At 38.5% G+C, this 13319-nt stretch overlaps 1 protein-coding gene across 2 annotated transcripts; it reads left to right on the top strand.

The window, feature by feature from the left end:
* Nucleotides 1-4: 4 nt before the first annotated feature.
* LOC110054342 (vesicle-trafficking protein SEC22a-like) lies at nt 5-6163 on the top strand. Of its 2 annotated transcripts, XM_020760731.2 has the most exons (6): nt 5-185; nt 1409-1572; nt 2318-2488; nt 2862-2989; nt 3431-3493; nt 4378-6163. In XM_020760731.2, exons 1-6 carry the CDS (start codon nt 10-12, stop codon nt 4576-4578), a joined length of 903 nt encoding a protein of 300 aa, XP_020616390.2. In that variant the 5' UTR covers nt 5-9; the 3' UTR covers nt 4579-6163. The 2 variants fall into 2 exon arrangements, with proteins under 2 accessions (XP_020616390.2, XP_020616395.2); XM_020760736.2 differs by lacking the exons at nt 5-185; nt 1409-1572 and adding an exon at nt 1579-2070.
* The last annotated feature ends 7156 nt before the right edge of the window (nt 6164-13319 follow it).

Genomic DNA, 13319 nt, shown 5'->3' with positions numbered 1-13319 from the left:
TGATCCACGATGGTCGTGTTTGCGATGATTACACGGATTTCCGATGGAATGCCGCTCACAGCGTCTACGGATTTGGATATGCACTTTGAATTGAAGGAGAGCAAGAGATTCGCCAAAACTTTGGCACGAAAAGTTAATCAGTACCCAGCTAGATGCACCATGCAATGTGGAAATCACAAAATCTAGTGAGTAAATTTTATTGGTTCGAAGAAGGACTTAAATATTTCACGTCAGGATTAGTAAGGAAAAAGTGTACATGTGTCCAGTAATAGATTGTTTGAAGATCAAGCACTGCACGTGCAGTAATCTTTCTCTGTTCTTTTGATCTTTGATGTTCCATTTCCATGTGAAGTCTTATATGTTGGTTTTGGTTTATACTCATATTGCCATTCAAACAAACTGTGAAATAAAGGTACATGTATTTTGTTTCAATGATGAAATCTCACATCGTGAAGATTCATCATCATGGAATGGTAATTAAATATGTTTTTAGTCTTTTAATTTGTAGGGTAAGGAACTGCTCCTTCAAAAAATGCGACACGAATGTAGTATTTAATTAAGCAGGTCCTGTCAGTGTGATTTTTCGTGACACTGTCCAGAGTCTCGAATTCTTTTACCAGCTGAGGATAAGAAAGTCTTAAGATTGCAAAACAGGATATGTGTCTTGCTGTCTCACAAAGTTGTATTGCCATTTTTCAACCCTACAGCATTTTGTAAATTTGACAGTCTTCCAATAGTGCAATGTATACTGTGAAGTGGATATAATGCATTCCAGGCATTTCACATCTACATTACATTTTACATCAAATGTCGATTAACGTTACTGGTATTCTTTCTTGCTAAATGCTTTAACAAGCAACTGATCATCTTATCTGACGTTTATATGAAATAATTCATATATGAACTGCGGTTGTAGATGAAAGTGAAGAATGATCATCACAGTAAATTTTCCAATTTAAGCAATTGGAAAGAAGAAGCCTGAAAAAAATCAGGGCTTCAACGGGATTCAAACCCGTGACCTCCGCGATACCGGTGCGATGCTCTACCAACTGAGCTATGAAGCCTATGAGCATCGCACCGGTATCGCGGAGGTCACGGGTTCGAATCCCGTTGAAGCCCTGATTTTTTTCAGGCTTCTTCTTCCAATTGCTTAAATTGGAAAATTTACTGCGATGATCATTCTTCACTTTCTTTGATCATCTTATCTGTTATAAACAATATATATTGTGTAGATCCAGAAAATATCCATACCCCTCCCACTGAAGGGATTCTTCTAAGACCCCCTACTCCCCAGGGAATTCCAATCCATTCTGTGGGAAGAGTACCGCATATGGATATTTTCTAGAACTGCCATTGTTTTCATTCGTCTCTCACTTCATTTCTTTTTTTAATTTGTCTTCCATTTCAGCTTTGTAAAGGCTGTTGGGGTTTGCTTCTTGGCGGTTTGTGAAGGAACATATCCAGCTGTTTTAGTCTTCTGTTTCCTTGAGGAACTTCAGCGTGAGTTCACAATAACATTTCAGAGTCATGATGTCCAAAAAGCAAGGAGACCTTACTCATTTATAGAGTTTGGTAAGCATTTGTACTTGTGTTAATTTATTATTTACTTTTTCATACAATTACATGGGATCAGGTAAAGTTTAGAATTATTATCAATGCCACTTGTAAAGTACCCAAAATATTGGAACTTGAAAGTTTTGAACACAAGTGATTTTAAGCCTAAATTGCATCAGGAAAAGTGTGATTACTTGTTAAAAATGGCAGAATTACAGGTTTTGTGATTGAGTCATCAGGTGGCTGCAACTTGTTTGCTCTTGAAGTGTTCTGTAATACCAAGGAGTGAGCAACCACCATGCTCCGTCAAAGAAAACAAACAGTGAAAACAAAATACTCGCTACATACTTACCATGATAAGAGGAATAGCTGGGCTGGGAAAATGGCTCAAAGAACACAATCTGGCAGTGAAAAACATGCAGAATGAGTTGGCATCTGAAGCCAAGCTGAGAACTACAAGGAGCCCCTGCCCAAACCCCTGGCTACCCTACACACCAACCCTGTGGGAGACTGCTGGTGAGCAATATTGTCTTGCATCTAACTCACTGAGCCTAAATTGCATTAATTTTAGTCATATTTAAAATGAAAATGATAATTTGTGCAAGCTAAAAAATTTGACCATACTGATCAAGGTTGGTTACAAGTGAGCTTCAATTTTAAGTGTATTAATATCATATAAATGTAGGAAGAAATAACATCTACTTGTACGCTGATCACTCATGGTCAAATGATTGATTAATTTTCTTTCATATGTAATTTATAGATTCCTTCATTCAGAAAACTAAACAACGATACAACAACACAAGAACTTTGACATCGCGGCTTAATTTAAGCGAGATGAGTGAAGACTTACACAACAATCCTCCATTTGAGATTTTACAAACTGAACTTGGACCAGAAAATAATGCTGATGTCAAGACTTATAAAACAGGAGGTGAATGCTTGTATTTCTACCTGTGTTGTCATTTAAGTCTGTTTATGGTATGAAATTTGACAAAAAATGTAATTATGAGCCAGTCTTTTCAATCTTATCATCCTGGCTTGCAACTTCCTGGCTGCCTGCCTCAAACCCATGGCTAGTGTCCCCTTGCGGTACAAAATGTTCTTGGGTGAGACACTTAACGTGGACAGTGTATCTTTTGATGATGGTGTACCACCCCTTACCTAGTTTCTTCGCAAGACAGAAATCTACTTTCTTTCATTAATTTTCATTTCTCACGAGAACCTGTGATACACAGGCATCTAATCCATGGGGAACAGCAATGTACCTTAACTTACACACAGAAATTTCTATGGATCTCTTTCAGGTCCCATGAGACAGCTTGAACCCTTGACATGGCAAAGTCTCACAGCCTGTGTTTTAGCAGGTGTTTGTGGACTACTGAACTTTCTCAGATGTTTCCCATTTTTAAATATTATTGTTATTGATGAGGAGGTGAGGAAATTATGATAGGAACATAACTTGGTTTTTAGTATTCCATGATTAGCAGTCAAAAACATACGTGCATACATGTATGAATTAAAGACATCTTGTCCTGGATATTGTTTCGACACACTGTAAAAAGGTCTTAAGTTTAAAAAACTGTAAGACTGGCACTACGAAATGTACTTCGCTGAAACTCTAGCTTCGTCAGTTGTATGCCATATTGGACTCCGTAAATCCATTCATATAAGCAGCCACAAAATGTAATTACTTCATGTACATAGTCACGGAATATCCTTCTTGCTCTGAGACCACCGAACTGCACATTGCTCGAGCGAGCAGTTAGAAAAAAAAAAAAAAACGAAAGAAAATCAAACTTACAATTCAGTGACAAAAAAGATAGCAAAGCAATTTTAACAACTGTCTATATCTTCTGTTGATTTGTTTTTCTAGACCAATGATACTTGGTTTTCGGCTGCTGGATTTTTTCTTGCTGGTGTTCTAAATTGTTGCCAGGTTTGTACATGTAGTCTGATCTTTTAAGAGTCAAAAAGAGAAGCATTTGACCTATGGTCATAGTGTATGGGTAGAACATAGATATTGCGGTCCATGGAAAATGACAATGTACAGTATAGTTCCAGAAAATATCCATACCTCCCTTACAGAAGGGATTTTTTTTAACACCTCCCCACCTGCCCACCCCTCTGGAAATTCTAGTTAAACTTCTTACATTTCTTTAAATTTTTTTGGTCTTCCAGAACCCCCCAGGAAATCCCAATCCTCTTCTGTGGAGGAAGTATGGATATTTTCTTGAACTGCACAATAGCCAAATTTTAGAGGAAGGAGTCATAACCATATGAATGTGATGCTATTGCTTGTCAGGCATGTTAGATTAGGAAACTCATTATTGCGTCTTGGTAATACCAGTGTAAAATTTTTTATTGATAAATGGAGTGTGATGCTGGCCAACTGAGCGCCATATCTAAAACAACTATTTTAGGTGTTTCAAGGTACAAACAGTCAGGTAGGCTTGCCCTTCTAAAAGACAAAAACGATTTTACAAATAGTAAAGCACAACATGGTCAAATACATGATCCCAGCTAGCAGGAGACAGAACAGCTGGCTGTTTACATAGCTTAATGGAGGTGTTGACCTCCGAATTACAAGCAACAAATCCAGTAGTGTACAGGTTTAGTTGTATTCATATGTGGTTAGAAGACATCTTAGCTTGTACTTTTCACTTGATTTTCATTTGACTTAATTTGACTTTTTTTCAGACCCGACTGCATTTTGTCTTTTCCATGCAGTTTACACACTTTTTGAAATAAATTGTTTTATGGATTTAATGCTTATTACAATTTCTAATTATTATTTTGTTTTTTTCCTTATCCTTTCCACAGCTATATCTTCTTTTCTTTTCTGTGCGATGGAGGATGCCATTAGCAAGATCACTGTTTGTTACGCTTCTGCTTGTTATTTATTGGCTACGAAGCCTTCGAAACATCTGGCAAACTCTCTTCCACCTCACGGTTATTGCTTTTGTGTTGTATCAAACTACAAAGAGACAACTACAAGAAAAGCCCCCAGATTACAATGTTTAGAACAAAGAGATGTGTATGTTACACATTTTTAATATAGACTACAGAAATTATATCAATTAGATGTAATTGTGAATTTGAGGAAAGAACTTTCTTTAACTGTACAGCTATAATTATATAATATTAGTTTTTATTTCTCTGTCTAGGTTACTCTGTTACTATTTAAAACTACAGATACAAGAGGTGAAGCACTGCAATATCCCTGGCCTCTTTTGTTCAAAGAGCATGAAGCAACATTCTCTACCCTACCCCTTGTAAGCAAGAAAAGCTATCTTTAATTGGGAGTAACTTATTCTGGTGGCATCTTTTGTTGACTTTGAGCCTTCTCAGGGTTAATCTATTTAAGTGTATCGGCCTTTTCCAGTCTTCTAACCAAGCCATTTTTTTGCCATTACAAAATGGCTAAGAAAATCCCTTTAGAGGGGTGCCACTGTTTTGGGAACAATATGAATAAAATTGGAAAATTTGACTCCATTGTAACAAAGAAAACATCTTAATATTTGGTAGGAAAATATTTCAACAATAAGCTTAAGTACAGTCAACTCTCTCTTAACGGACACCTCTATAAGACGGACACCTGGTGCTGGTCCCAGCCGTTTCTCAGTCATTTTACTATAACCAAACTCTCTATAAGACGGACACTTCCATAAGACGGTCAACGGACACTTTGAAATCGTCAACGGACACTTGTGAGGTGCTGAATGTGACCGCAAATTACGATTTAGGGAAGAAAAATTCTTAAATTACCACGTAGGTGACTCTTTTCAACACCAGACCTTTAATTGACAGCTCTCTTCACTGTTCGGACTCTATTTAACCCGTTAACTATTGATTCTAATATGAAAAGAGATTCAATTTTATAAGTATGTTTTTGTTCCAGTTTGTAGGTTTCGTTCAAGTAAATAACTTAAAGCAAACTTTAAACAGACGCGTATTCACTGTGCACAGGTTCAGCATTATTATCTTAAAATTCCTGGGGTCATGTTACTTCGCTCTACAAGCCGGACACCTCTCTAAGACGGACAGCTGAGGCCGGTTCCTATGGTGTCCATCTTAGAGAGAGTTGACTGTATTCTGGGATTTTCATTTTACAAACGTTTCAAAATTTAGCAGTGTTATTGTAAATGGAAGGGAACGCAAATGCAGGGGAACAGGATTTGTCAGCTAGGTTCAAATGCCCTGCCTCTCCAAACCCTTCAACATTAATAGGTGCTCTACTGAAAAGTAGTCGCAGAAATTATATTATTTATGCAAGACAAGAAGGCATTTTCTGCAATACTTGTGATATAATTGATAAAGTTTTGAGAACTTTTAATTTTCCGTAGAACTAAGTCGCATCAGGACACTAATAACTCCTGATTCACTTCAGTTTTATTCATAGTAAGTTGTTACAAGGGTTTATTCGATCAACCTTGTTTCCAGGGTCTCCCATCTTGCCGCCCACCCGGGGCAAGGAAGGGTGGGATGATGAGAGGCCCTGGAAACGAGGTTGGAGTTAATTAAGATGTCTTACACAAATATAACAAAGGGATGTATATCGACATACCTTTTAGACAACAATAAAGGGATTCAGAAATACCTGTAATAAGCAGGAAGTCAATGGATGAGAAGAAAGAAATCCACCATCTCATAAGTTAGATGTCACTAATCAACGTTAATGCGACGTCCTTGAGACTTTCTCCAAGCTTATCATTTTTAACGAGTGATGGCGTAGCTAGACGCAGTTATAGCAGTTAGCTGGGGAAGAAATAATTCACTCGGTTGATGGGTCGTAAATTTTGTTGTGGTAACATTCCGCTGACCAGTGTACTGGTATCCGGTCGTTTAATTTAGCCCCCAAGTAGGCTCGATTTCCGCCGCTTTCTCGAGTCCGGTCTACGTTCCTCCCCGAGAAGAGACGAGAAGAGTTCGGGGGAGGAGAGCGGGCTTCTTTCCCGAAAAAAGAAATGATGTGCGAAAGTTTCACACACACTGTTTTCTTCCGTAAATTATTCCAACTCTCTATACTGTATACAGTCTCGTTTTCCTATATTCATACATTACTTTATGACGTAAACATTTTTATTTTCCAGCGCTCAATTAAAAACTCAAACCACGCGTTAGAAGCCCGGGAGAGAAAGAATGAAGTTTCCACACCACGATTCGAACTCGTGGCCTTCAAAGTACCGCGGCTGAAATCCTCGGGCCTGCTAAAATCTTACGACTTCATCAACCTTGTAAAACTTGAGACTGATGAGTTATTCATGAAGAACTCACAGTCAAGCACCGCGGACTCAAATGATTGGCAGAGCGAGCTACGAATTCAAATATCAGTTGTTTTCTATTGGAAATCTGACTCAATTTGATCACCAAATGGCTTGTGTTACTGGCCATGTTGTCTATTCATGGATATTTTTAGATGCTGGACTGTTTTTTTTTTTTTTTCTCACTCGCCACTGAGGTCAGAAGATCGCTTGGCGCGTGTTCGTAAAAGTCATCTGACAAAGCGCGTGGTCAGCTTGGAGCCTGCTCTCGTGTGAGTAATTTCGATCCTCTAATTCAAGGATTTTTTTAATCAATCAACCTTATCAACTTAAATTCTATCAAATGAAACCAATCCTAACCTCGTTCCCAGGGCTGGGAACGAGGTTGACTAAATCCAAATTTTATTTAATTTACGCCCGTCCAGACACTGACATTTTTCGGCTCGATACCCTAAAAGGTACTGTAAAAGCTCCTGCTGTGGATCTTTTAAGGCTAAACACCCTAAGAGGTACCAAAACTGCATTTCTAAAACCCCTAAAAGGTACGACAAGCACCCCTGTCCTTTGCATATGGTAGTGCCCTCCGGGGGTAAGGGGGGGGGGGGCTTTAACCTTTATCTCAATTTTAGAACACTACGGAGCCGGCACCCATACTAGCTGAACCGCTGTCCAATAAATACTCAATATTTTGTGTAAACATCACTAAGTTTTCTGGCTTGATCTTAATCTCGGTCGAGGGGGGTTTACATGGCATTATGAGCCCATGATCGAAGATCGATTGCTAACCCAAGGCAGCATTCCTTTACTTTTGACAAGCTCTCTCTGTGGCTGGCTACACAAATCTATTACTTGCTGCAAGATTTCAGAAATACCTGTGTTTCACGATAAACAGCTCGATCTGAAGTTCTCCACTCTAAATTATTAATTCGTTCATTTTCGCCCTTTTATTTTCAGTAGCTCACACCCCCACCCCGAGTCTCTCTCAGCCAGACTTGGATTCGGACAATTAACTTCTTTAATTTTAAATTTTTAATTGCCAGAGAACTTAAACACGAACTATGTAAAGTCCATCACTAGGAGCGTGCAGTTCCATACTAGGCCTGTATTACGGCATTTTTACAGACCGGTCTATTTTTCTCGCTTATCCTGGGTTAACTTAATCGGGCTTTAAACAACCCTGCCCAGGAGCTCCGCTTTTAGGCTTGGCTAAATCTATATACTAGGCTTCTTTTGCCGCGAAATAGGTCAGCTCCGGTCTACATGAGCGCGCATCGGCAAAGAAAAAAATGGCGGCTTCAGCTGCGGGTAGACATGTCAACTTAATCTTCTGGTGAAATGATGGCGCCAGTTCAAAATTAAGTCCGTGCTTGGGATTGTTCACTGAGGTTTTTGCAGGGTCTAATTTCGTGATAAATTCAAACTTAAAATACATTGGTCTGTGCAAACTCCGTGATAGGAATATGGGTTAGTTGCACGCTCTGTGCTCTTTATTTAGCTCTTATTAACCGACCAGGAGGTCTGTATGGCCAGTATGGGAGAATCTTGATCGAGGTCGTGAGTACAGACCCAACGCAGTGAGGTCTGTACACACGACCGAGGTCAAGATTCTCCCATACAGACCGACTAAGCTCGGTTAATAAGATGTTTATTATATGGCGCAAACAAGAATAATTTAATTCATTTTAATGTAACTGGTTTGTACTAACTGTCATTTTGCTTGCGAACGGCGATGAGCTGAATGTAATTCTGCTAAAGTTTGCTCGTCCTCTTTCCTTTTTTTCTCATCAGGCTTTTTGGCACTTCCATAAATAAATATTGCTAGATGAAAACAGTCAATGACTTTGCATTTTAGTTTGCACCTTTTTTACGGCAAAACATTACCGGTCTAGATGCCGGTTTAGATGGGAAAATCTAGACCGCTTTCAATATCGATTTCAGCCAATCAAATTCGTGAATTCGGTAGTTCCCAGTCCTTGTGAGACACAGCCATATAATAATGAGTGATAAGACATTTTTCCTTTTTTGTTATTCAAGCGTTTGACATGAAGCGCGTACTTATTAATGATATTGTAAACAAAGGCTTGTAAAGAATTGAATTGAATTAAATTAATTTGAATTGTAAATAAATACTATTATGTTATTCACACAATGTGTTGACCTCGCAACTCTCCTTATAAATGTTTGTGTGCTGGATGAAATTATGCTTTGCCGGCTTTGCTAGAAATTTTATTTTGCTACTGATCCACACTCGACACAATCATAGATCTAACTTCAATTTTTGGAATACTCCTCTTTGCAGCTTGAATTGTCTTCTCGTTCCAGTCAAATAATTTTAGCTTATTTTCGGTATTTTCTCTTACCTGATGACAAATGTCCGGTTAAAACTGGAAACCAGTTATGGATTCCATTTTTACATCTCGTCTTCGCCATAACTTGTCAGAACTAGTGGTAGCTAGGGAAATAAAAACTGAGCTGAAATAGCTGTGGATCACGCAAACTTCATTCCTGAATTACAAATTTGTCGAGCCAGAAACCTGTTTGAAGCGTTCAAACCTTCTTGTTTGCCGTTGCCGTATCGTAGCTTACCCAGACGTCTCTTCGCGCGTAGAAAACGGTCAACAAACCAAAATGGCGAAGGTGGTTGTGAGTTTTGTGGTAGTTTTGTTCATGTTTGGATTATATTTCCCGCCTTGCCTGGCGATGATGACTGGGGGAATATCGCGCGAAACAAGTATACCAGACGTTGTTAAGGAAGGGGTAAGATTGTATTTGGCGTCAATTACTGAACGTCACGACTCTGCTTTCGACTACAAGGTGAAATGCGATAAGTTGGAAGCATCGTCACAAGTTGTAGAGGGGATCTTGTATCGTGTTGCGCTGGAAATCGTTCCTGTAGAGGAGGGTGCGATTCATTCTGATTGTATTCATGGATCAGACAACTTACGACTGGAAAAAGGAGACGTTAAATTTGTTTGTCTTACGATCTGGTCAAGAGCTTGGTTAGAAAGAAAAGAAAAAAGGTTAATCGTGAAAGAGGTGGACGAACCGCACAAAAGAAATGATGTTGAATCGTGCTTGGAGGTGAACAATGAATGAAATAACTTGGCTGTGACGTATGTAAAACGTTTCTTATCTGGAATGGCCGAAGAGCTTTGTTTTCCTGTAAGAGACTATATTTCTACATCTATCACTATGAGTTGACTAGTTTTTCGGTTTGAACATCTTTTCACGAGGAGAGAACTTGCACAAAATTAGGAAGAAATTTAAAGGCTATTGCTTTGTACAGTTTTAGTTAAGAAAGACAGTAGCAGTAATATGCGAAGAAAAAAATTACAGTATACTATTTAATAGTGAAAATGCCATTTAGACAGCTAAAGGTGCTTGCGGTAATGTCAACCTTGAAATGTTGCAATCTTGTTGAGCTGATTCTCCAGAATTGCATTTTGCGTCTTCAGAATTGCATTGTGCATACCTACTGGGCAGGATTTCTGTGCCATTAACACACGTGCATGAGCTTATGCATATACACGACATCAAGAGATTTCCTAAGTTTCACAGCGAAATAAATGCTAGTTTTCCCTTAAATGAGCAGGGTGACCATTATTATTTATTACATAATTTTGGTGTACAAATTATTCTCTTCTAGTCGGAAAATTGAAAACTAAATTCTTTGAGTGGAAAAAAGATATAGCTAAAAGTGTGCACAAGATCCAAATTATGACCCTGAAAACAATGACTCGTGGACCATTTTGAGTCAATGTCTTTTAAAATTGTGTGTCTTTTCCATAAATTGTTCAGTTCCAGAAAATATCCATACTCCCCCAACAGAAGGGATTGGAATTTCCTTGGGGGTGGGAGGTTCTGTAAGACCAAAAAATTTCAAGAAATGTATGAAGCTCAATCGGAATTTCCAGAGGGGTGGGGGGGGGGGGGGGACTTACAAAAATTTCCTTCCGTGGGGGAGGTATGGATATATTTAGGAACTACACATTATATACAGATTATATTGTTGCAAGTGCTGGAGTCTTTCTACCTATCAATTTTCTTTTCAAGAACTTTTTAAAAAACTTTGTATCCAGCTTCTGCATAAACTGGGTAACATTGGCTCATCATATCTCTTGTGAGCATGGTGAACTATCTTATTGTATTTTTCAAAACTTGCAGTGCTTGGTAGGGAACATTCTGGGAAAATTAAAAAGAATAGTTTGACAACTTTTTTATTTCTGAAGAATCACCTTCAATCATTTGTGGTCATTGAAGTGTGAGTTTAGCCCATTTGTAACATTATAGGTGATAACTCTGCTGTTCTCAGGGGCTTAAAAAAACCCTCAAATGAGAACTTTGTGAGAGAAGTTTTGCTGAAATGGCAATGCCTCTATTTTTGTTTTTAAAGTTACCCCAGTACTTTTAAGTATTAAATTACTAAGACGGATTCTTTCACTACTTGTGATGTCTTTGCAGGTTTGCCCATAAGAAGAGTCCTTTGATTGTTGTGAAAATTTTACTCGTAAACTAAGGCAAATGGGTTTGTGATAACCTTACAGAAACTGTGTGTCATTTACAAAAAGCAGTGTAAAATCCATGACATAATTATTATTTTCAATGGTGATGTGTGGAAGGTATTTGTAAGATATGGTTATTTCACTAGGAGACATGATATCCTCTTAAAAGTAGAATTTGTTGCAATTACCGCAAATAAAGGATAAGCTATTTTTCTTAACTACTGACTTACAGCAGCATTTAATTTTCTGATGTACATTCATTTTACTCGTATGAGTGATCAATAGAAACCCTTGATGAAGGACCCTGAAGGAGTAAATGAAAAGTGGGATTTTTGTATTGTACTCAGAAAATGGAGTTTAGGACTCCAGAACTGGGAATCACAAACAGGAAAATGGGAATAGGAAAGACATCAATACACGATAGAACTTATCTACCGGTATTTTATGTGCAATAACAATTTGCTATTAGTCTGAGCTCAGCTGTTCAAAGCGTGATAATGTTCAGTCTACTGAACAAATTGCTATCCAGTGGATCAACAGCAACCAACCACGTTATTTTGCCAGGTTTACAAGATAAGAATAAACAGCATAAAAACAATTAGCTTAATTAGGCCAAAAAACTACTCAGAATAGTAAGAAAACTGAACAAGCTAAATAGAACAAACTATGCTATCCACTGGCTAGTGATTTAGCCAGAGGATAGCAAATCCACCCCAAATGGGAAGGGGGGGGGGGGGGGATGGATTGGGTGGCTTGCCACCCTGCCCCCACCAACCCTTTTTGGAGAAGCAAAAGCATAAAAAAAAATGAAAAAGGTTGTGAATATTAAGGCAGAAACAAAGGCAACCTCTCTGGACAGGTACCTTACTGTAATTGCAACTTTGTGGCATTGATAGTATTTCTTGTGTAACGGTTTTCAGTTCGGTTCCAATTCTCAAATTGCAACATTTTGCGAACATGTCCCATTGATTCTGCAACCAACCCCCCCCCCCCCCCTCCTCGAACAATCCTGGATCCACCCCTGCACCCTTTGAACACTGGGGCAAAAACGGAAAGGAACTTGATGCATTGTGCAGCATTCATTGCCTGATTTCAAGCCGAAAAGGACTAGGTAGGAGTCTACAAATTATGGGATTAGTAGCTATTGATCCACATAGTCATGTAAAGTGCGCACCAAGCTTTACACAATTCTCAAGTTTTGTGCAAATAGACCCATAGTAAGCAAGATACGACCATTTGAAAGCATCAAAATTTACAAAAAAATGTATGGCCATCCGGACGCTGTGTCCAGATGACCAAATATTTGTGCAATTTTGGTATTCTTAAATGGCTGTATCTCAGTCAAAACTAGCCTGATCAACACTAAACTTGGGGATTTCGTGAATCTTGGTGTGCTCTTTCTGACTATGTGGATCAATAGTTGCTTATCCCATAATTTACAGACTCATACCTAGTCCTTTTCGGCTTGAAATCAGGCAATGGCTTGCTCAGACTGTTGCTCAATGTTTTTTCTCTGGTCTTCCTTATCAGTGTAAAGTTAGTTACACAGTGGTACAGGAGCTGTAACTGAACCTGCACAGATTATCACAATCTAATATAATCTATTAACAACTAGACCTGTAGCCCTTGCAGGCTACAGGTCAATAGCACATGAGGTGAAGGCACTTGAGGGTGAAGGGTCTTTGTTTCAGTATCACCCAACTAGTCAGACAGAAAAGGCAATAATAAAGTTAGTAATGCAAGTTGAAGAAATATTTATTTGGGAATTTGGGAATAAAATGAAAGAAAGCGTCATGCTTGATTGCGCCAATTTCGCTACCCAAGGACTATTACTAATAGTCCTCTAGTAGCATAGCCAATGAAAATGCAGGATTTGCATTGGTTCGCTAGTTGGGTGATACTAATAATAATTAGTACCAATGACAACCAGCACAAATAGAAACATGATTTAAGACCATTAAAACAAACCTTTCACTCCACAGGTAGAGTGTTGGAGCCC

This window comes from Orbicella faveolata, unplaced genomic scaffold, assembly GCF_042242905.1.
Source record: "Orbicella faveolata isolate gen_17 unplaced genomic scaffold, um_ofav_v1 contig_13, whole genome shotgun sequence".
In the NCBI taxonomy this organism is placed as follows: Eukaryota; Metazoa; Cnidaria; class Anthozoa; order Scleractinia; family Merulinidae; genus Orbicella; species Orbicella faveolata.
This window is presented reverse-complemented; position numbering and strand designations above follow the sequence as displayed.